The sequence below is a fragment of the Nomascus leucogenys genome, chromosome 4 (genome assembly GCF_006542625.1).
Source record: "Nomascus leucogenys isolate Asia chromosome 4, Asia_NLE_v1, whole genome shotgun sequence".
Classification (NCBI taxonomy): domain Eukaryota; kingdom Metazoa; phylum Chordata; class Mammalia; order Primates; family Hylobatidae; genus Nomascus; species Nomascus leucogenys.
In genome coordinates this window covers 113,933,292-113,958,095 of record NC_044384.1, presented here as the reverse complement: position 1 = coordinate 113,958,095, position 24,804 = coordinate 113,933,292, and the positions used below count along the sequence as shown (strand labels likewise).

The following is a 24,804-nucleotide window of genomic DNA, read 5'->3' as shown; positions in this document are numbered from 1 at the left end:
AAGTCCCAGTAGGTACAGAGGGCAGACGTGGGTCCTCAGACTGATAAAATGTAGCTAGGAGACCAATGTGCTCTAGTCTGGAGTGGCTGCTTACTGGGAACATTTGGTTTCAGTATCTGCACAGCAAGTTTGACTGTCCATGCTTTGGTGCCAGTTATTTCATGAGTCTTTTCTTTTTTTTTTTTTTGGTTATATAGATCAGGGGTTTCTATGTTGCCCAGGCTGGCCTTGAACGTCTAGCCTCGCCTTCTTATGCGCCAGGACAACAGGCCTGAGCCACCGCGGCTCCCTATTTCATGAGTCTTTTAGCTTTGGTCCCAAAATTGAATTCTGCTCAGTTCTGAGCTGGGGTTCTTACTGAAATATGACTGTCCCATGTTCAGGGTCACTTTTTTTTTCTGAGAGTAGAGCATGACACAATGCATAGTAAGTTGAATGTCTATATATACATTATTATGTGCCTGTATTGTTACTTGCTGCTGAAGTATGGAGTTGGCAAAATGGGTTGCTAAGTTCTGGTTAAAGGGAATGCTTTAAAGATTACAAAACTCCTTTTTTGGTAATATTAAAAAATTATTGGCCAGGCACGGTGTCTCATACCTGTAATCCCAGCACTTTGGGAGGCCAAGGCTGGCAGATCACCTGAAGTCAGGAGTTTGAGACTAGCCTAGCCAACATGGTGAAACCCTGCCTCTACTAAAAAATACAAAAATTAGCTGGGTGGTGGTGTGCGTCTGTAATCCCAGCTACTTGGGAGGGTGAGGCACGAGAATCACTGGAACCTGGGAGGCGGCGGTTGTGGTGAGCCAGGATTGCACCACTGCACTCCACTCTGGGTGACAGAATGAGACTCTGTCTCAAAAAAAAAAAATTATTGTAAAAAATAAATAACATAAAAATTACCATTTTAACCATTTTTCAGTGTACAGTTCTGTAGCATTATGTACATTCACACTGCCATGGCATTATCACCACCATCCATCCCCAGAACTTTTACATCGTCCCAAACTAAAACTCTGTACCCATTAAACATGAACTCCTCATTCCCTGCTTCCCCTAGTCCCTGGCAACCGCCGTTCTACTTTGTCTCTGAATTTGGCTACTCTAGACACCTCATGTAAGTCGAATCATACAGTATGTGCCCTTTTGTGACTGGCTTGTTTCACTTAGCATGATGTCCTCAAGGTGTATCCATATTGTAGCATCTGTCAGAGTTTTCTTCCTTTTTAACGGAAGGAATATTTAATAATATTCCATTGTATATATGTGCCCCACATTTATCTACTCATCTGTTTGTAAAACATTTTGTTTGGATGATAAGAATGTTTTCACTGGAAATGTGCTTTGCGAAGCATAAGGGAGTGGCAGAAGCAGATTGGAAGTTGGGAGCCTTGCTCTTGGGTCCTGATGCTGAGGCTAATCAGCAGTGTAGCTTTAAACAAACCACTTGCTCTTTGTGAGCAAAAATATTCCATTTGTAAATAAATGGACAGATTTAGAGTTATTAGGCATTCCCTAAAGATATTTTCCCCTTTTAAAATCTTTCTCTCATTTAATTCTAAGTTTCCGGCTTTATGCACTTTGTGTTTCATGCACACCATAGCTTAGTCATCAGTTATTTTCATAAAATGTTCTCCCTTCCTCTTTAACCTAGCTGTTTAATTTATTTACATTTTTTTCCCATTTATATGGTGGTCCCCTGTCAACTGAGGGTAGTTTTATTCTCTCTTCATTTTTCTGTATAATTGCCCTTTTTATTACTAGAGCTCTGTCTGCCCAAATGCATTGTTTCCTGTATTGTATAATTATCAGTTATTTAGATTTGCCACTCTGTTAGAAACAAAATGCTTGTTCCTCAGTGCCACAATGAAATAGCACTCGAACGTAAATTTAATTTTCTCAGCAAGGCAATTTTTACTTCTATTGAAGGGTGCGACTTGTGGATGGAGTAATGGTGAGAGCACACCTGGACAGGGGAGGGGCAGGGGTTCTTATTCCTGATGCAGGTAGCCCCTACTGCTGTGTCATTCCCCTATTTCCTGGGGTTAAACCGCATAGTCTAAGCTAATTCCAACTGGCTATTTTAAAGAGAGCAGGAGTACAATCCTGAGTGGTGGGGTGAGTAGTTTGGCGGGAAGGGTGGTTACAGAGCAGGTGACTCAGGATGATTTGGGTCAGAGCAAGTGACCAGGGGTGACTCAAGATGGAGCAGGTAACCAGGGTGACTCAGGTTAAAGCAGGTGACCAGGGGAACAGATCTGAACTACTGATTAGAACTGGCGGGAAAGTTGTTTACTGAAACTAGAGGCAAGGGGGCTAAAGAGAACCAGGAAGTTAAACTTTAAAATGGAAAATCAAATAAGAGAGCTGAACATACTGACATACTGATTCTTTGAAGAGAAACTTGGAATTCACTATAACAACTCCTTGGTGAAATTCAGAATAAAGACTGGCAAGCTATTTTTCCTCCAATATTTTATTTCAGAGCTAAGCTAAGGAACTACAGAAAAATAATTGTAAAATTGATGTGTTAAAAAGCTTTGAAAGACAAAACTTTCTCAAATGGGTAATATGAAGGGAGATTATTAGGAAGAATATATGTTATGCTGTATGTGAATCTTGATCTTTCTGTGGAATGGTTTTATCCTGGCCTTTTGGAAAGGGTACAGGAAGTGACCCCACCCGATTGGTGGTCTGCTTGAATTACATTCGTTAATGTAGGCTCCATGCATTGAGTTGCGGATTGTGAACATTTGGAAACCAGTATTTTTTTCCTCTCTGAATTGCCTTCTGTTTAGACAGGGCTTAATAAAACCAGCAGCTAAACCAAGGAAAATAGTCCCATTTTTAGAATGGAGGAGCCATACGACTTAATGAATTAAAGCATGTAATGCAGGCCAAGTAATTCAAACCCACCCATGGCAGAAAGAGTTCCACAACCTGGTTCCAGCTCCTCTAAGTGACTTCTAAGTCCCCTTGTTCAACCCTATCTTTTGGGTCTCGGATTTGGCTTCCCTCATTTTTTTTTTTTTTTTTGAGACTGGATCTGGATCTGTTGCCCAGGCTGAAGTGCAGCGGCATGATCGTGGCTCACTGCAACCTCTGCCTCCCGGACTCAAGCCATCCTCCCACCTCAGCCTCCTGAGTAGCTGGGACTACAGGTGTGCACCACCACATCCAGCTAATTTTTGTATTTTTGTAGAGATGGGGGTCTCACTTTGTTCCCCAGGCTGATTTTCAACTCCTGGACTCAAGTGATCTGCCTGCCTCGGCCTCCCAAAGTGCTGGGATTACAGGTGTCAGCCACCGTGCTGGCCAGCTTCCCCAAATGTAAGGGTTAGGTTTGTTACAGTGCCTGTGAGCTGCTGTCAGGCAAAGCCTGCTTTTCCCCTGCTTCTTTGAGGTGGGTAAATGTTTTGTTCAGTAGTGGAGAGGGCACTAGCTATTGTAGTCCTCTCTGCGGGGCCATGTCCCTGGGGGCATTTGGAGACCAAGTAGACATGCCCAGGAGCAGCCAACTGCTGGGCCCCACAGCCTTTGTGTTTGTGCAGGAAAAGTTCTTCCTGGGAACACAGGAGACTGGAGGTCACCCCCACCCCCTCCCAGGTCCCTCCACCCTGCACTTCCTGGACTTGTCAATGGAGGGAGGGTGTGTGACCCGGGCTTGTTGGGGATGTTGTTTGTAGGGCAGCCCCTTGCCTCTCTCTGCGCCTACCTCCCTTCCCATAGCTTTGTGATATAGGCTGTCCTGCCATCTCAGGTCTAGACAAGCAAAATCAAGTTGTATTTTTAAGTTTTTTAGATACGAGTATGGTAGAATAACCCTATGTATGTACTCTTTGAGGAAGAAAGGCTCGTACGTGAACATTTAGAAGATGGATTAGGGAGAAACCTAAACCTGCCCTCTTGACATATATATGAAGGAATCAGGTTAAAATAATAGTAGTGCCCTTAACTCACAGAAATAGCATTCAAAGGAGTGAAAACAATGGAAAGCATGCCTGTGGCCTAGGCTGTGGAAGGTGTGGAATGTGAAACTGTCTAATCCAGTAACACCCACTGACTTTCCTAGACTAGAGTTGCCAGGCCCCACAACTGCCCCCAAAGTGTGTGTGGCCAGGGATCGGGTAGGTGGTAAAAGGATTAGAACTAGATCCTACTCTACCTTGAAGGGATTAATGACAGAGTCACAGAAGTTTCTGGGAGGCTGGGACATGGCCTGCTCTCTGATCTAGATTTGGTTATAGGAGCCAGTCAGGGGCCCCCATTGTTTGATTCCTTGCCCTAGAGCATCCTGAGAAGGCAGGTTAGACTTGGGGTTTCAGAAACATGAAAGTCAGTGATGGTACCCACTTCCATGTGTGTCCCAGGCCCTCAGACCTCTGGTGGGGCAGTCCCAGCTTGGGGAGGCGGAGGCTGGCCTGAAAACAGTGCTTCATGCTGCCTGAAACAGGGGTGCCTTTAAGGGCTTCCCCTTGCTGGCCTTTAGCCTGGGCCAGAAGTGGGGTACTCTTAGCTCCCAGTGAGGCTGTCACCACCTCAGAAACCCGAGGTCCTGCTCCCAACATAGACCACACCAAGTACAGTTTGGGGAGGAGGTTGAGAAAGGCACTGAAGTTCTCAAATCTCCCATTTTTTGGAGGCCTTGTCATAAAGAGACCTTGAGGCTGCTTTAAAAGATGAAAGAGTCCCATACAATTCCTATTCATGTCAGAAATTTATGAGGCTGAACTGGTGGTGTGTCTTGCACTACAGTTTCATTAGCTCATGGGGTCTGAATTTCCTTTCTGTGTTTCATTTTTTCAAGAGTTATAATTGGGTGTTTAGTCTCTAGAGTCAGTGGTATGGATATGCTTTTTGCCAGACTTTTCACATTTAATATGTAACTGTTTGTTTAGGTTGAGACATTTCAATCCTTTTTGCCATTGTGCTATTTGATGCAGGATTTATTATTAATTTGTGTTATTTCTTGCTATTATGAAATTTGATGCAGGATTTGTTCATTGCTTTGCACTAGTCTCACTCCCAGCCCTGGTGCAAGATTCTGCAGGGAACAAACAAGTTCCCTTTGTCACTGGACTGCTTTCTGGCAGGTCTAGCAGTTGTCCTTATAATAACTGGACAAGGCGGGAGAACTGATTTTGCCCTGCATGGAAGAGGAGTAACTCAATTGACATTCTTTGTCATTTAGCAGTCGGTTAATGGCCACTTACTGGAAAATGTTACTAGGCTCTGTGGTGAGTGTTGTTAGAAACTGAATTACTCTGTATATTTCCCCAGGGCCCTTTTTCCCCTTGCCTGGAGTAGACACTCAGAACTGCAGGAAGTGGCACTGTGTTGCAATCATAGTTTCATTGTTCCTTTGTATTTCGTGTTTCAAAAATAATGATATTGCTTTTAATGGTACCAGAGACTTGCCAGGAGCCCAGGGGGTGGTACAGGGTCACTGGGTTATTTGTTGGGTAGCCCCAGCCTGAGGGTGCCCAGGAGTGGTCTGTGGAAGGTCTCCAGCAATGTCAGCCTCACATGTGATTAATTTGAGTCACTGTCAACATCTCTCCACCTCCTTGACTTTACCTATGAAATAATTTCCAACATCCAGTCACTTTCCTGGGTATTCTTAGTCACTCACTTTGCAGAACCTTTGATGGGCTACAGAAGTAAAGGAATGGGTTTCTAAGTCCAAACTGAGGTAGATTCCTGGCATTGCCATTTACTAGAGCTGTATGACCTTAGACAATTCACTTAACCTCTCTGAGCCTCAGTATTCTTACCTGTTAACAAATGGGGATATGGGTTCCCAGGGATGAGGGACCAGTGAAATGATATGCCTGGAGACAGCTAATACAATGCCTGGAACATGCCAAGCACTTGTCAAAAGTTTCCTCCCCCTCTTCTTTGCCAACTTAAAATTAAAACTGCAGCAGTGGAACACCCCCATTTGTTGGGTAGCAGTGTTGTGAGCTGAGGGGATGGAGGAGGAGAAGAGCTTATCTATTAGTTTTCTTTCCACCTGGAGAGATCTTCCCCCTTTCCTTCCACACAGCAATAGTGTAACCGAATGCCAGAGGAGTCCCTTCTTCTTGTGGTCCTCTGTGGATGGCTTGTTTCTTTTTGGATGGTAGGAGGCATCCAAAGCCTCCTTTAGGGAAGGTTGGTCTTCTTCCAGGAGACTCCACACTGGGATGGCCACATCATTCCGTTTCTGGGTCATGTTTTCAGCTCCTTGGGCCTGCGAGGGATCTCTGTCCCTTCTGGAGTAAATGAAATAATTGTCACTAGCCTCCCACTTAATGATTGTGGCTACTGCCCCTCTTTCTCGCACACGAGGGGAGGAAGTCTGCTGGGGCACTGGGCAGCCTCCCTACCCGATGGCACCAGAGCATGGATTTTTGAGGTTTGGTGGATTCCTGAGACTTTCCTTCCTCCCCCCAGTCTGGACGGCATCCCTGGGCCCAGCCTGCCGCGGCACTCGTGGGAAGTGGCCGGCTGGCTCTGCTGGCTCCATGCACAGCTGGCACACACTGACATGGCTGTGGTTTGCTTCTCTCTCCTTCCTTCCCCCTAGAGTATAAGAAGAAGTACGGAGAGGAACACGGCTCCTGCCAGGCTGGGATAGCGGGCTTCTTCACCGAGGTGGGTGTCTGCTGTCTGGGCATTTCTGTTCTCTTGTGGGTGTTCATTTCCTTGCTTATGTGATTTTGGCAACCCTTTGAGGTGGGGCTTCTGGAGTCCCAGATACTTGAGCCTCGAGGGAGCACAAGGTCCTCACACCAGAGGAGGCTATTTCAGCCTGCCAGGAGGGCACCAGCTGGCCAGGAGACCACTGGGCAGAGGAGGTGGGCTGGCTCACCTGGAGGCTACCCTCATTTGATGATTTCTGTAGGAGTCCACTTGACTCTGAGACCTGGGGAAGGAGTCGATTTGGGGATGTGTGAGTGAGATGACATTCAGTCAGGTTGTGCCCCATCATTGGCAGCTGTGCAGATACATGAAGCGTGTGAACATCCCCTCCTAGCAGCCTTCTCTCCTTAGTGGAGAGACTTGTTTGTTTTTTGAGATGGAGTCTTGCTCTGTCACTCAAGCTGGAGTGCAGTGGTGTGATTTCGGCTCACTGCAATCTCCGCCTCCTGGGTTCAAGCAATCCTTCTGCCTTAGCCTCTCGGTTACTGGCGCCCACCACCACACCTGCATTTTTAGTAGAGATGGGGTTTTGCCATGTTGGCCAGGCTGGTCTCGAACTCCTGACCTCAGGTGATCTGCCAGCCTCGGCCTCCCAAAGTGCTGGGATTACAGGCTGAGCCACCACACTCGGCCTGAGAGACTTGGTTTTACACATAACTCTAACCATTCCCTTTCCCAGATTCTGAAGGACAGGACACCTGCATGCTTATGTGCGCTTGCGGTAGTAGCATGACTTTTGGCTGGTAGTACATTTTAGGGACTGTTTTCTTGTGTCATTCTTATTTACTGTAAGTTTGCCCTTCATATCAATTCCTCCTCTCTCAAATACTTTCATGACTGCCTGCTGGCACTGTCCATCCATGTGGTTGCTCAGGCCAAAAAAAAAGAGTACTTTTTACTTCTAATTCATCTGCAGTCCTGTTGTTTTAGCCTCCAAAACACATCCCAAATATGACAGCTTTTATTACCATTACAATTGCCTCCATTATCACCATCACGCTTCTAGAAAGGCCACCACCATCACCTGGAGGTACACTGGCCCTGATTGGTCTTCTTACATCTATTATGCTTTTTTAAAAATTGTGGCAAAATACACATAATATAAAAGTCACCACTTTAAAGTGTGGTTCAGTGGCATTAGTGCATTCACAGTGTTGTGCACCCATCACCATGGGCTAGGTTAGAACACTTTATCACGTAGCCTGCATCCATTCTGACCTGTGCAGTGTGCTATCTGCATACTAGCCCCAGGGGCCTTCAAATGAAACCCATCCTTCTGACTCTGAGGCTTCCCAGTCCATGGAGGATTACAATCTAAAGCTCCTCATCCTGGCCCCTGGACTTGGCTCCCTGAGGCCACCTCTCTCTTTCCCTCACTCCAGGACAGCAGAGAGCTGGGGAAGGGCATGGGACATGGGGGGTGGTGGGAGGATGAAGGGTGCTCTCTGGCTTCCAAAGTGAGGGCCCCTCCTGAGTCAGGAGCAAGACTGCCTACCTTCATTTCAGAAACAGCTGTTTAAATCCAAAGAGAAGATAGACAGTTGGCAATATAGTGTCTGATCCAGAAAGCAAGAAAGAAAAGACAGAAAGTCAGAAGTTTTATTTTCACTCTCAAACCAATAAATAGGAGATGCTACCCTCCAACCCCCATTCCACACCCTCAGTGATTCTTACCTCACTGGAGAATCATTTTTATGACAGTCGACAGAGTTCTGTGCCCTGGGAATGGCACCACCAATCATCCTAACCATTGAGGCCGAATTTAAAGATTCTTCTCTCACCTCACTCTCCTACTTCTAAGCCACCTTGCAAGTCCCACCACCTCCTATGCCCTCAGAACCTCTAACAATGTCATCCATTGCTCTCCATATCCTCTGCCACCCTGCAAATCTAAGCTATAGTTGTCTTGCTCCCAACCCACTGCGGAACCCGTCTGCCGTCCTGCTTCCACTCTTGCCTCTGGACAGACTGGTCCCCATGTAGCAGCCAGAACCACCTTTTACAAACAAGAAAAATATCATGGTGCTCCCTTGCTCAGGACTTTCTGGTGTCTTCTCATCCTACTTAGAATGAAATACACATGCCTTCCCTTGGCCTCCCAGCCTTCATACCTTTCCAGGCTCTTCTCGTACCTCACCCACTACATGATACTTTCAGCTGCTGCTAGGACATGCCGGACTCCCACTGGTGGCATTGCACTGGAGATCCATTCACGTGGCTCCTTGTACACAAGTGTTTCTTTAGAAGAGACACTAATGGAGGAACTGCTGGGTCCAAAGGCACTCAGATTTGAATTTTGATACATATTGGCAAATTGCACTTGAGACATGTTTACCAGTTGACACTCCCCTGCATTGCATCTGTCTCTATCTTCTCTCACTCAGACTTTAAATTTTTGTTATGAAAAAACGTCTCGTTTTAATGTCACGTTCCCTGATTATTAATGTCGTTTAATATCCTTTTAAAATATTGACCATTTGTATTTGTTTTCCTGGAAGTTGCCTGTTTATGTTCTCAGTACATGATTCTGTTTTGTTGTTGTTGTTTTCCTGGTTTTTAGGAACTTGTTACATATTTTCAACACTAATTTCTTACCTGATACATGTGTTGCACATTTTTTTATCAGCCTTTATCTTTTAAGTTTGCCTATGGTGTCTTTATCATCCTGGCAATAAATGTGCACATTTGGCCAATTCTATCAGTCTTTTTTTTTTTTTTTCCCTTAGATTCTAAACTTATCTCTTAGGAAGGTTGTTCCTTATGTGTACTGCAAGTTGGCATGAGCAGCTAGGCAGGAGAGTGCCTGGGATCTACAACACAAGTCTGGGCTGAACAAACTCCCATATTTTACACTTATATTTTCAATATACTTATATTTTTAATAGCACTTTCATAGGTTGTTTTAAAAAAAGATTTCGATCTTTAATCTTTCTGGAATTTGTGTTGTATACATTGTGTGATAGAAACTAACTACATTATTTTTCTAAATATATAGTTGGTTGTTCTGGTACTGGTTTGTTAAACAACTTTTCCTCTCCCCATTGAAATGCCATCCTGCCATGTGGCAACTTCACTCTCTTCTTCCATCTCAGTAAACATTTAGATTTTGTGACAACTATGGCTGTTGTTCCTCCAACAGGCCTGTCCAGTATCGTATTAACTTGAGCCAATAGGCAGTGGGGAACCACTGTAAGTTCACAAGCGGGTGACACACTGGCAGATGGCAGTGTTGAAAGAAAGGCTATTTGGGCTGGGTTTGCCTAGAACTTTGGGAATGGAAGGGCCTGAAGGGAGGCCTGGTAGGAGGCCGTGATGTGGTCCAGCTGTGAAACAACAGGACAGTCTAGGGGGAGGCTTAAGGAATAAAAAGGATTGGGGGAGGCAGAGAATATGAAGGAGGTGTCAAGGGGCTGGGTGGCCAGGGAGCTGTGGGGTAGAGGAAGGAGGGTTTGAGCCAGGCTTCTGGAGAATGGTGGTGCCTCTGGTGGAAAGGGGTTGCCTGAGGAAGGACCCATTGGGAGATATAAACTGCCGAGTCTGCTTTCAGACACATGGAGTGTGCGATGTTTTTAGAGGACATTTGGACTTAGGGACTGGAGTCCTGCCTGGGGCAGAAACTTAGATTTGGCCCTTGCTCATGACTCTCTTAGGGGATGAGTGTGCTTAGTGTGGGGAATGGGGGGATACCTCCCTTTAGATGGGAGAAGAAGCTAGATTGATGGGAGACATCAGAACTCAGCGGAGACGTTGACAGAGAGCCAAGAGAGCAAGTGTTCCCAGGAGGGAAGTGTCGTTATGTTTGCCGCAGCAGCCGGCAAGTCAGGCATTGGGCTGGGTGGAGGCAGGGAGTGGTAGGAGGAGCCGGCGGGGCAGGAGTGTGGAGGGGAAGTCCAGGTAGCTGTGCAAGCTCAGGGTGACCAGAAGAACAGAAGACCTGATGAAATCCAGGCTCTGGGATTTAGAACCTGAGGGAAACATGGGGTGTCAGCATGTGCTGGCTGTGCTCATGGACAGCAAAGTGGGGACATGGTGGGTGTACAGAGTGGCCGGGGAGGGTGGGCAGTGGTGAGTGGGAAGGCAGCCCCTCTGGGCGCCACTCTGTCCTCTGACCCCGGCCTGCTGTCTCCTGGCCACTTTGGACTTTGGCCTCCGCTTCGGTTCCCAGGCTTTTGGCCTCCTTAAAGAGGAGGTCTTTGAACTCACTGCCTGCCTTGTTTCTGGAAGTTCAGCTGTTTGTGGCTGAGCAGGAAATGTGGTTGAAGGGTCCAGGCCAGCGCGGCTCCCCTCCTCTGCCCTCTTGCTGACCTCGCCACTTGGGCTTGCCTTTTCTGTGAGCTGTTGTCCCCTCACAGGGCAGACAGCTGCTTCCCAAGCTGGACATGGATCTGTGGCCTTCTGGACATAGCTATGTTGCCCCAAAATATTTTGGCCTAAGGTGCCTGCTTGACCTACAGGTCAGTGACCCTGAGCTTAACAAAGCCCTCTGAGCTATGGATACCACCTGAATTTTAGCCTGTCATTGAGGATTAGAGAGAATTTCTTGGGAAGTTTATTTATTTTTGTAGATGAGGCTAACAGAGGTAGTAGATACTGATTAGCAGCAAGAGAGGATTTGGACCAGCTGGGCTGGCGTTCACGCCTGCTGTAGAAGCCTGGAGACACTTGGGTGGGAGTTTGTTCAGGACGGACTTCTATTGTAGATCCCGGGCACTCTCCTGCCCAGCTGCTCATGCCAACTTGCAGTACACAGAGGAAATATATGGCTTTTCCCAGGCCCACCTACATGCCGCGGTCCCTCTAGGGGTTCTGCTAATAAATGCATCTTGGGAAAAAGCTGCATTGCTTATTGATGGGATTCCACAAATGTGATTTAGGTAGTGGTGGCCTTTGCTTAGGGAAGCTTTCATTTGTGTGTGTGACATTGACATTGGCTGTTCCTGGGTGGTGGGGAGCTAAGTATTGCTCACTTTTTCCTAGCACTTGTGAACAGCACCAGAAAGGTCACAAGCATCATCTGTAGTGAACAGAAAAACAACTATGAGGGATTTCCAGGAAGGCACTGTCCCTCCCTTCAGCCTCAGCCCTGAGGGTCGCAGGCTTGGCCCTGTTTTATGTAGTATGGACTGAAGGGAGAGGGGTATGAGCACTGGGGGCGGGGTGGCGTGGAGCGGTAAAAACAAGAGCTGTTGGTTTTAAAGGTTTTTGAAGACAGGAATTACTTTATCTTACCCTGTTTGTAATGTTTGAGAGGGGGTGCAGTGGTATGGTAGGCATACATTTTTCAGCTTTTATCCTGGGTTAGTCTAAATCATCAGAAAGCAACATATCCCATCCCTGCCCCCAATGTCCTGAAGAGCCTTTGCAGGCCTGTGCTGACGCTCAAAGCTTTGGCCTGTGCACAGCTGCAGGTGGAGAAAGCTCTGCACTGAAGATACATCTGGAGCTGAGGAGGTTGCTCATTAGGTTCTTCAGTGCCCTTTGTATTATATTTGGACACTGATTACAAATTCCTTTCCAAGCTCAAGGCCAGGAGAAAAAGTCTCTCTCCTCTGATGAACTTATTTGTGTTTCTTGTACTCTTTCTAGAACTAGCCTGGTCTCTTATGCAGGACAGATGAGTGTAAAAAGAATGAGTGGATTGATGCTCTGCTATGTTTCCCAGTGGAGAATCCTTACTGCAGAAAGCCATCTATTTTTATAAAACAGCGAGATACCCCTGGGAACATCTGGCTTGTCATCAACAGCTTCCTTCACGGGGGGTAGGATCTCAAAACCTTAAAATGAAGTGCTCATCAACAGTCATTTCTTGTCTACACCCTCCTGAATTGTCAAAAAGCAAACTATTCCGGCGAGAATCTAGTGGCTTTTCTTCCATCTGTGTTCCTGCCCTATCCTTTGTTAAGGCTTTTCCCCAAATTAACCATAAAACGTATTGTTTAAAGCATTGCCCTCTTGCCTGCAGGCTCTATCCTCCTCTCTCCATTTTTTTTCTTTAGGTACTTCTGGCTTTTACAGACACTTGCTCCCTGAGAATTCAGTGGTGACTTTATGAATTGTCCTCAGAAATTCTAAATCTCCGTGGCAGGATCTAGCCTCCAAGGACTTGTCAGAAGCCAGCAGTTTCTGCCAGTGCATGGTATCGTCTCTGCAGAGGGAGATCAACCTGAAAAGATCTGTTTCTGAAATATATGTGGGTGACCAAGGGGCAGGGTGCAGGGGAATTCTGAAGGCTCGGGGGAAGGTCAGGTGGGTTTCAGCAGTGAGAGAGTTGACCTGCACAGCATCTGTTATCCCCATGAGCCTTCATGACCAGTATCTTTGGAGTTTTGTCTATAGCTGAAAGGTTTCCTCTAGAAATTTTGTTGATTTTAACCTGTTTGCATAGAATTTTTTTCTGAAATACTTTGCACATTACCATGCTGTCTTACCTCAAGAATGGTCTACAAAGGGACTTTATTTATCTTTATATCTAGTGTGAACTCTGAGACATAATAGTAGGTGCTCAATAAATATTGTTGAGTGAAAAATTACTGATTTCATTACAAAAATAATTCTGATTATTTCTTATTGCAGTGTCGAAACTTTAGAAAATAAAGGTAATTCAAAAGTAGGGATTCCCTGTTGGGGAAAGGAAGGACTGAAAGCCAGGGACCTCTGATGGATACAAGCACAGCCTGCCTCCTAGCTCCAGCACGGCCTCTGCACAATGGGAGCTTCGTCTTAATGCTTGTAAAATGTCATCTCATTAGCATGTTTTGTGTTTTTATGTGATGACTTCCTTGTTAGTGTTTAATCACTGTTCTGGAATTTTAAAAAATCAAGATTATTAATTAAAAAAATTAATACATACAATAAAATACACTATTTTAAATGCAGAGTTCGATGAGTTTTGACAAATGTATATACCATGTCATCTCTGTCTGAATGAAGATGAGAACATTTCCATCACTTCGGAAAGTTCCTCTTGCCCCTTTGCAGACAGTGCTCTTCCTCTTTACTCCAGGTACCCACCGATCTGACTTCCATCACGGTGGATTGGTTTTGCTGATTCTAGAACTTCCTATGAATGGAGTCATTTTTTTCTCATCAACATTTGGTCTAGGATTCACCCACATTTCAACTGAGTTTTGAATACTGCGAAAGGGTTACACAAGCAGAGGAAGTGTGAGGGCATTGCACAGATGGAGATAAAAAGAGCAGAGGGAGTTCTGAAGACCAGAATTAGAGTGTCCTAGGCATGCAGTCTGAGGGGGCAGTGGCAGGAGAAGAGCCTAATGTGGTTGAAATAGTGGACAGTGTTGAATTTTACCTGAGCCCTGCACTCTTGGAAAACAGTCTGGTCTAGAATTTTGAAAAATACAAAGGATATAAACTTTGGGAATGAGAGAGCAGGGATGTTGATTGATTTCCATTATTGTATCACCCAGGGGAAAACCCCAGCAGATATCTGTGCTGACTTCCTTGGGTAACCAAATCATTTCGGGGAACTTAGGGTTATCATCAGCATTGGTAATGGTTCTGGGGCACAAACATGCTCTCAGCCTGTTGACCATTTCCCCCGGATCTAAATGCTGAAGACAGCTGTGCCTCTTATGTTCTTGAGTCCTTTTTTTTTTTTTTTTTTTTTGGCGGAGTCTTGCTGTATCACCCAGGCTGGAATGCAGTGGCATGGTCTTGGCTCACTGAGACCTCCACGTCCCGGGTTCAAGTGATTTTCCTGCCTCAGCCTTCTGAGTAGCTGGGATTGTAGGCATGTGCCACTACACCTGGCTAATTTTTGTATTTTTAGTAGAGACAGGGTTTCACCATGTTTGCCAGGCTGGTTTCAAACTCCTGACCTCAAGTGATCCACCCGCCTTGGCCTCCCAAAGTGCTGGGATTACAGGCATGAGCCACTGCGCCTGGCCTTGAGTCTGTTTTTAACAGTGATACTATCTCTTGCTGCCTGTGGTCTCCTCTTCCAGTTTGTGTCCTTCCTTAGTTGACCTCTCTGTTCTCATGGTTTTGTTCTTCTAAGTTTGTAGTGGACTGTAATGATCGGAAAACCATGTTCTGGAATGTCCCTGAGAGGGTCTTGAGTGTGGTCTGGAGGGGATTCCTTGGAGTAGTAGTGCACAGTTTCCTCTTGCTACGCATCAGGTGGGGGGAGTTGAATGGTGAGCCTGGAGTCCAGGCAGGGTGTGGTATTGCTTACTGCTTTTCATGAGTGGTGTTCCCCAGAATCTGTGGTTGAGGTCAATGTCAGCTGTTTGTCATTTCCTTGTTAGAGCCTGATACAAAGTTGAGGAAATGTGTGTGGTCTCATCGTGGATAGAATAGGGGCCTGGCCTGTCGTGAATTCTGTCACCTTGCTCAGTCTCTTCACATCTTTAGCCCTGATAATACCATCTGTATAATAGATTCCATAATGCTGGTGAATCTGGTGAAATGTGTTTTTGTTGCTTAGCTGGGGAAAAAAAAGTTCTTGGTGTGAGGAATTTCTCCTTTGTTGTGACTGTGGTTCTCATTGCACTCCCCTCCTGCCCTCCTCACCTCCTTCTCTGCTTACCGTTGGATTTCTTTTTGGTAGGAGCTGGTGGTGATGGGTGCCCCAGGGTCATTTTATTGGGCTGGAACCATCAAAGTGCTGAACCTTACGGACAACACCTATTTAAAACTGAACGACGAAGTGATCATGAATAGGCGGTACACCTACCTGGGTGAGTACTCAGGGAGAGAACAGGTAAGAAAGGGGAAATGGGAGTGATTCCCACCAGATTCACTAATTATTGCTTTATTGTTGGAAAGAGGAGTTAGTTGGCTTTGACGCCTGTTGTTCTAATGACTTACATCTTTAGCCAGGGCATCTTCACATCTAGCTCCACACACAGAAGGTAGAGAGGAAAACCAAGGAGGGAACTGAATTAAAACTGTATGCTTTAATTAAAAAGCTGACAGTTGAACCTCCAGGGGAATAAACATTTTATTTTCTCATTTTATCAATTGTTGAAGTTCAGATGGTCAGGTAGAAATTAGTGTGATGGAGTCTTGATTTTCCATGGGCGTCCCTTTGGATGGAGTCCTTGTTTTCTGATCACAAAACTGGTTGCAAATAGAAAGATAAGAACTAGAAATTATCAGGACAGATGGCAACCTAATGCTGAAGGTTAATTAAAGGCTTAGAAAAATTTCTCTTGTTTTCTTAACTCTTTCAATCTTCTGGAAAGAAGACAATTTAATTTAGCCATCAGGCAGAATGACACTGGGACAAGGTCCATGCCAATTTAAGAACAGACATAGGCTGTCTTTGCTTGTGTAGATGACAATTACAAGACTCTTTTCTTTAATTTATGCCCTAAATGCTATAATTCTGGATTAAAAACGAAGCTAAATTTAGGAAGGCCTAATGATGACACACAATGCTCTTTCACACTCATGGTACATAACTTACAGGGAAAGGCCCTGACTCCCTTTTTGCATAGCGTCACTGGGAACTTCTTGTTAAATGGGGTTAGGGAGTCGTTGACTTGCCTTTTCCCTTCTAACTACAAGCTTTTTGCCTGGTAGCATAGACCCAGCAATCCTTCTACTCTGGGGTGTTTGCTCCTGTAGGCACCCAGCTGCCTAGTGCTGTTGTTTATAAGCATTTACCCTATGCCAGGCTGTATGTATTATTTCTTTTTAATTTCTGAAACAACCTTATGAAGTAGCTATTATTATCTACATTTTATAGATAAAGAAACTGAGGAGCAAAGAAATTATACATCTTGCCAAAGTCACATGGCTCCTAAGTAGCAAAATTGGAGTATGAACCTGTGGTTTCTGAGTGCAGTCTAAATGCTGAGCTGCCTTCCCCGTGGGTGCGTCTGAGAGAGCACCTATCACTGGTACTGTACCTCTCACTGGGCTGGGAGCACCTTGAAGACAAAATGTGGGATTGTGTCTCACATTTGGTATAGTGCCTGGTGTATAGCAGGAGCTCAACACATATTTATTGAATCAGGGAATGAAGAGAGAGCAGAAGAAAGCCCAGTTTAGAGGATGGGTTTGGGGTCTAGGACAGCTCCTTTGAAGCTTAGAGCCTGTGGTTTCTCTTTGTGTACACATTAGAGGCTCTTATCAGCTGCAGAGATTATCAAGGATCCGTTCAGGCTTTGATCTCACTCAGAATACTCTTAGGTACTATCAGTCGCCAGTCTGAGAGAAATCAGCCACATGGTGAGGAAGAATTGATCATGATATGATGTCATCGCAAAACTCAAAACAACTTACAATCACATTAGGGTTAGAGGGTGATGACAAGTTTGGGGATTATATGGCAGCCTGTACAGGATTTATGCTGGCCAGAGGAGAGCTTTCAGCCTGCTAGCAAGGCTCTCAGAAAGCAGGAGACATTGAGGCTAAGCTTAGACAATTTTTTCCTTTGTTTTTAGGTTCCTTTTGCATCCATATTTTTTCACTGACCACCCTCCCACTCATCCACCCATCCATCTACCCAACCATGCATCTACCCACCCACCCACTGACAACTTCTTTTGCCTTCTTGTAGGAGGGAGTGTGGTTAACAGCAGGGGCTTTAGAGGCACAGATTGGATTTGAGTCTTGCTGTGTGATCTTTGGCATGTTGTTTAACAGGTTTTTCTAATTCTGTATCGGTACAATGGAAGAAACAGTCATGCCTTCTTCATAAAGTTGTTAGCCTGAAAGAGACCTGAAGACATGCATAAAAATGTTGGTAGCAACTTTGTTCATATTAACCCCAACCTGGAAACAACCTAAATGCCCAGCAACAGAATAAACATATGACATATTTATATAACGGGATATTACTCAACAATAAAAAGAAACTACTACTGTACTCAACGATGTGGATGAATGTCACAGATGTTATGTTGAGTGAAGTTCAAGAAAAGGCAAACCTAATATATGGTGATAGAAATCAGAATAGTGGCTACCTGTGTGGGGCATATTGACTGGGAAAGGTCGTGAGGGAAGCCTCTGGGGTTATGGTTCTGTGGTTATAGTCACTTCCTTGATCTGGGTGGTGGTTGCATGGCTACGCTCGTGTGTGCATTCATTGAGTTTTACACGTCAGATATATGACCTTACTGTGTGAAAACTATGCCTTGAAAAGAAGAAAACGGATATATAGTAATTCATACAGTACTTGTCCCAAAGAAGACACGCAGAAAGCCCTCTTTCCTGCCCTGATATCCTTGTGAACATGACTTTCTGTGAGATGAGAGCCATTTCAGCATGAGAAGGCTGACAGCTGCCATTTTTTCCTGGTAGTTTATGTTCCAAGAGTAGGGGGCATGCTTGAGAAACATTTTCCTCTGATGGATGTTTTTTTTCCCCCTTCCCTTCTTTTTCAACCCTGTGCTTGGTTTCCGCCCATCCTGTTCAGGCTACGCAGTGACCGCTGGCCACTTCTCTCACCCGTCCACCACTGATGTGGTAGGAGGTGCCCCACAGGACAAAGGCATCGGCAAGGTGAGGAGAAACATCTGTGGAATAGCTGGGGTCAGACAGAAGAGGGGAGCATGCTGTCCCTGGTGCAGAGGTTTGCCAGCTGACATTGACCTGAACATTCTACTGGGTGGCTGGTGGGCAGGTGGTGAGGAACCCCCTGACTGCCCCACTCCATTGGAAAGTTTCCCTTGAAAGCTCAATTAGAGTGTGAGTACTACTCACACTCTCAATTTCCTGCACACTCTCATCTGAGGTTTTTCACAGCTGACCATGTGTGTGTGTGTAATTTATAAGACTGAGCCCTGGCCTTATGGTGTTCTTCAAAAGAAAAGAATGGCGTTTAGTGCGTCCAACTTCAAATCCCAAACCCTTCCCAAGTTTGGCTTTGATTTAATGGAGCTAGGTCTAGTCCCAGATATCTCTGAGGCTTTATTCATGCCCCAAATTATTCTCATATTTATTTCCCCAGTGTTTTAGAAGGATCATTGTGTTCCCAAGACTGGTTCAGCCCAAAGGCTGGACTGGAAATATGTGGGTCTGGCTTTCCCTAAACTACAGTATCTGCCAAAAAACCCCACCCCCTGGATCTAGGGCTGCCTGAATTCCTTTGGGAAACATGACCTCTGAGGGGCCTGAATTGTGAACTATGCTTGTTTGTTCTTTATCATGAAGGTACAGGAAATCCAGATTGAGTAGGTACAGATGGATCAGGAACCCACATTTCAAAGAAGCTCCATAAGTTGTCTGATGGGAAAGACTGAGTGAACAGAGGAACGAACTTTGGATCTGAGCCTTTAGGGGTAGACCTGTGATAGAGTCTGGTCATATCTCCCAGGGCTTGGAGAAGTGTGATCTGGATTCTGGATTGGCCCCGATGAGCTGAGACCACTGGTAATTGGAGCCTTCAGCCAGGTGGTCAGGATGATCAGGGAGCTGACGAACTTTCCAGTTGACTAGGCTTGACTAAGGATAATTTCTGTGGATCCTCCTGGGCAGAGGTTAGGAGCTGCTGCTCACGTTTCTGGAGCATATGCCTCCCTCCTCCCTAACACTGATGCTGAGGAGAGAGGTTCTTCGAAACTGAAACAGAAGCCAGGGCCCTGAGCCAGCAGGGAGGAGGGATCAAGCAGGTGACCTTCGATCACGAGAAAGAGGTGTTTCTTTCTGAGTTGCATGAATTTATCTAAATAGTAGAGAAAGACGCACTGAGAGCTGTTCACATTGATGTTGTCTTCTTGGGGAGGGGCTGCAGGCTTCCGGGCATCTCTGTAGAAATGGTAAAAATGCCTACCTCTAGTTCACAGTAATGCAGGTGCCTCTATGCTAATGATAGCAGCTTTCTTTTCTCCCTAATTGCAGAAAACACGATCCAGTTTTGTAGTTTTTCCTTCAGATGGTTGTGATGAACTTCATAGTCCCTGTCAAGTCTTAAGACAACCTCCCTGCAAACCCCTCTCACTGGCTGTCTGGGGGGTGCAGGGTATAAAGTTAAAAAGTTGGATGCAAGACTGGTTCAACATACGCAAATCAATAAATGTAATCCAGCATATAAACAGAACCAAAGACAAAAACCACATGAGTATCTCAATAGATGCAGAAAAGGCCTTTGACAAAATTTAACAACGCTTCATGCTAAAAACTCTCAATAAATTAGGTATTGATGGGACGTATCTCAAAATAATAAGAGCTATCTTTGACAAACCCACAGCCAATATCATACTGAATGGGCAAAAACTGGAAGCATTCCCTTTGAAAACTGGCACAAGACAGGGATGCCCTCTCTCACCACTCTTATTCAACATAGTGTTGGAAGTTCTGGCCAGGGCAATCAGGCAGGAGAAGCAAATAAAGGGTATTCAATTAGGAAAAGAGAAAGTCAAATTGTCCCTGTTTGCAGATGACATGATTGTATATCTAGAAAACCCCATTGTTTCAGCCCAAAATCTCCTTAAGCTGATAAGCAACTTCAGCAAAGTCTCAGGATACAAAATCAATGTACAAAAATCACAAGCATTCTTATACACCAATAACAGACAAACAGAGAGCCAAATCATGAGTGAACTCCCATTCACAATTGCTTCAAAGAGAATAAAATACCTAGGAATCCAACTTACAAGGGATGTGAAGGACCTCTTCAAGGAGAACTACAAACCACTGCTCAATGAAATAAAAGAGGATACAAACAAATGGAAGAACATTCCATGCGCATGGGTTGGAAGAATCAATATCGTGAAAATGGCCATACTGCCCAATGTAATTTATAGATTCAATGCCATCCCCATCAAGCTACCAATGACTTTCTTCACAGAATTGGAAAAAACTACCTTAAAGTTCATATGGAACCAAAAAAGAGCCCGCATCGCCAAGTCAATCCTAAGCCAAAAGAACAAAGCTGGAGGCATCACGCTACCTGACTTCAAACTATACTACAAGGCTACAGTAACCAAAAGAGCATGGTACTGGTACCACAACAGAGATATAGATCAATGGAACAGAACAGAGCCCTCAGAAATAACGCCGCATATCTACAACTATCTGATCTTTGACAACCCTGATAAAAACAAGCCATGGGGAAAGGATTCCCTATTTAATAAATGGTTTTGGGAAAACTGGCTAGCCATATGTAGAAAGCTGAAACTGGATCCCTTCCTTACACCTTATACAAAAATTAATTCAAGATGGATTAAAGATTTACATGTTAGACCTAAAACCATAAAAACCCTAGAAGAAAACCTAGGCATTACCATTCAGGACATAGGCATGGGCAAGGACTTCATGTCTAAAACACCAAAAGCAATGGCAACAAAAGCCAAAATTGACAAATGGGATCTAATTAAACTAAAGAGCTTCTGCACAGCAAAAGAAACTACCATCAGAGTGAACAGGCAACCTACAGAATGGGAGAAAATTTTCGCGATCTACTCATCTGACAAACGGCTAATATCCAGAATCTACAATGAACTCAAACAAATTTACAAGAAAAAAAAAATCACATCAAAAAGTGGGCGAAGGACATGAACAGACACTTCTCAAAAGAAGACATTTATGCAGCCAAAAAACAAATGCAAAAATGCTCATCATCACTGGCCATCAGAGAAATGCAAATCAAAACCACAATGAGATACCATCTCACACCAGTTAGAATGGCCATCATTAAAAAGTCAGGAAACAACAGGTGCTGGAGAGGATGTGGAGAAATAGGAACACTTTTACACTGTTGGTGGGACTGTAAACTAGTTCAACCATCGTGGAAGTCAGTGTGGCAATTCCTCAGGGATCTAGAACTAGAAATACCATTTGACCCAGCCATCCCATTACTGGGTATATACCCAAAGGACTATAAATCATGCTGCTATAAAGACACATGCACACGTATGTTTATTGCAGCACTATTCACAATAGCAAAGACTTGGAACCAACCCAAATGTCCAACAACGATAGACTGGATTAAGAAAATGTGGCACATATACACCATGGAATACTATGCAGCCATAAAAAATGATGAGTTCATGTCCTTTGTAGGGACATGGATGAAACTGGAAATCATCATTCTCAGTAAACTATCGCAAGGACAAAAAACCAAACACCGCATGTTCTCACTCACAGGTGGGAACTGAACAATGAGAACACATGGACACAGGAAGGGGAACATCACATTCCAGGGACTGTTGTGGGGTGGGGGGAGGGGGGAGGGATAGCATTAGGAGATACACCTAATGCTAAATGAGGAGTTAATGGGTGCAGCACACCAACGTGGCACATGGATACATATGTAACAAACCTGCACATTGTGCACATGTACCCTAAAACTTGAAGTACAATTAAAAAAAAAAAAAGAAAAGAAAAAAAAGTTGAGAATGGTACTAATAATTGATAGAGCCAGACAGCGGGAATCCTGGACCCAGTTTATAAAATACATAAAAATGCTTCTTTCAGTTAGACCACCTGAGAGGCATGGGGGAAACTGGTCATAGTGACAAAGTTGCCAACAATTCCACATTCCCAGGGATTGGGGCTAGTACAGACTTGATTCCCAAGGACCCCATAATGGACCTCTGGCCTTCAGGATTTTGCTGGATATTCTGGTGTCAGGGCACAAAAGCACTCACACTAAGATGGCAGTTCCTTATCTCATGGAAAGGTTACTTACACTGGTTCTCATGAGACACTCTTCCCACAAGATGTAATCTGAAAAAAAGAACTTCCATAGTCAAGTAGATTTAGGAAGTTAAATGTCAGTGATCATCTTTGCAGTGGAGATGCATAGTTCACATGAACATGCTAAGGGGTCTAAAAAGTTCCACAGTCAAAGAATTTACTTAATGTTTAACTCCACATTTCCCAAACGAAACATATTTACTCAGACAGATCACATGACTCTAATATTATGTGAAATCACTTTGGGAAACTGCTTTGTCTACAGTACTCACCTCCACCTATCCCTTTATCTTCTGTTGTAATGCGTGATAAAGTCCTACTAGGAATAAAGTCCAATCCATACCACCAACTAATTTTAAAAACAGGAATAAAGGAAATATTTCAAGAAACAAAATACTAGCTTTTTCTCAGAGTTAAATTGTTTACTTGTAATTTGGAAGCTCCTTGGGTCTTATTGTGTGTGGCTTTTATAAGTATTGTGGTTCAGGAGCAGTGGAGGTGATGTCTGCCTTAGGATTGAAGGACCCTTTTTTTTTTTTTTTTGCAGGGTTGGTAAAATGACAGCTGACTTCTTCATGATTATCAGCTAGCATAAGCACATCTGCTGTGCACCTGGCCCTTAAGCTTTTAAATAGGACTCCCAGGAGAATGCTGATAAATATCTTTGATCATTGATTTCATTCTAACTGGATTTTTTTTTCATTCCATAGGTTTATATTTTCAGAGCTGACCGAAGATCAGGCACCTTAATTAAGATATTTCAAGCATCAGGTAAAAAGGTGAGGTTCTTGGTATAAGTGACTATTTTTTATTTGAGAGATGTGATCATGTGGGAGTCAGTACTTTTTAGAAAATTAGTTTGAAGGGCCTACCTGTACCCTATGTTTATATGGCAGTGCTATCTGCCTGTTGGTGTCTTTACCTTCTCAGTGGTACGTGTAACCTGTACATTCATGGGATTCATACTTGCTTTGGGAGACATTCTGTAGCAAGATGAGTTATATGTGGCCAAGTTACAGCACAGAGTTTTAAGAGATTGTCCATAGTTCAGACTGTCATCAAAGTGACTGCATGCCCTGTCTCTCTGCCTCCATCCTTTCTCAACGCATCTCCACCTCCAGAGAGAGGAGATCTTTCTGAGTACCGGTAGCAAGAAATGCTTCTCACTGAGCCTGTTTCACCAGCCCAACATTACCCACTTCCCGAATCCTCAGCCCTCAACTATCATTGCCAAGGTGACTCTGGCCACACAAAGAAAATCCAAACACAGGTTGCCCGATTCCTCTTAGAACCTTGAAGCAGAAATAGCTCAGGGTGCTGCCCTAAAGTTAGTCCTGGGTGAGATTACTCTGCCTGGGTCCTCCCCACCCTGTCCCTAATCCTCTCTCTACTTTCTGAAAGTTTCCATTATACTGCCCTGTTGTCTAAAATTAAGCCAATTAGAGAGTCCTGCTATTAATAAGCAACAGTTTTCATGAGCTTATCAGTCATGCACTCCTTGTGTGGCTTAGATCAGCAAGACTGTTTCGCTGAGCTTGGCTACTCTAAGGGACACAAGTTTAGGCTGGGAGCTGTGGAGGTAATTTGGAGGCTGGTCTTGGTGGAGGCCTTAGTGGGATATAGGAAGAAGCATAGGGAGGAGGCCATGTGCCTCCTCAATTCTGTTCCTGCTGAGTTAGAACTGCTGTACGCCAGCCTGGGATCCTTCCATGTTGTTCTGATGGTGAATCATATTCCGAGTTCCAAAAATCCCATTCAAGTAGACCTTTTTGCAATTTTAACAGTCTGAATAGGTACGCTTAGTATGTAATTGTCATTATCTTTTGAATAAAAAATGCATCACCAAACTTGGTTTTGCATTTTTCCTCAGAATGGCTCTGCCTTCCCGAGAACTCTGCTGGCTTGTGTTATTTTAACATTTCCAAAACCCCAAAGCAACAGCACTGGAAAATAACTGTGAGCCATTCCACAAAAAGGTTTTCCAAGCACCCCTAAAGTTAGAAAAGAAATAACTCCGTGCTACTTGTGATTTACAAAAGAGAGTCTCAAACAGCAAGTAGGGTATGAGTGGAATTAAGGCTAATATTTTAGATCTTCTGCAGAAAATAACAAATGGGTGAATGTATCTAGCATGGAAACAATCTCCCTCTTCCCTTCAAATGTACCTGGGTTTGAAAGCCTAAAGGTAAAGGATTCCTTTTTTTTTTTTTTTTTTTTTTTTGAGACAGCGTCTCACTATGGCATGATCTTGGTTCACTGTAACTTCTGCCTCCCGGACTCAAGCCATCCTCCTACCTCAGCCTCCCAAGTAGCTCGGACCACAAACATGCGCCACCATGCCCAGCAAATTTTTGTATTTTTTTTGTAGAGATGGGGTTTCACCATGTTGCTCAGGCTGGTCTCAGACTCCTGGGCTCAAGGGATCCACCCACCTTGGCCTCCCAGAGTGCTGGGATTGCAGGCATGAGCCGCTGCACCTGGCCAAGGATTATTTAAAATGAATTGTGGAGT

At 44.5% G+C, this 24,804-nt stretch overlaps 1 protein-coding gene across 1 annotated transcript in view; it reads left to right on the top strand.

The window, feature by feature from the left end:
- ITGA9 (integrin subunit alpha 9) overlaps positions 1–24,804 on the top strand; it is a 380,757-nt gene that overhangs the window by 36,066 nt on the left and 319,887 nt on the right. Inside the window, exons 5-8 of the mRNA XM_003256852.3 lie at positions 6,569–6,636; positions 15,254–15,383; positions 18,071–18,156; positions 23,004–23,072. Of these exons, the coding sequence (XP_003256900.2) occupies positions 6,569–6,636; positions 15,254–15,383; positions 18,071–18,156; positions 23,004–23,072 (353 nt within the window). The remainder of the gene's footprint in view (positions 1–6,568; positions 6,637–15,253; positions 15,384–18,070; positions 18,157–23,003; positions 23,073–24,804) is intronic.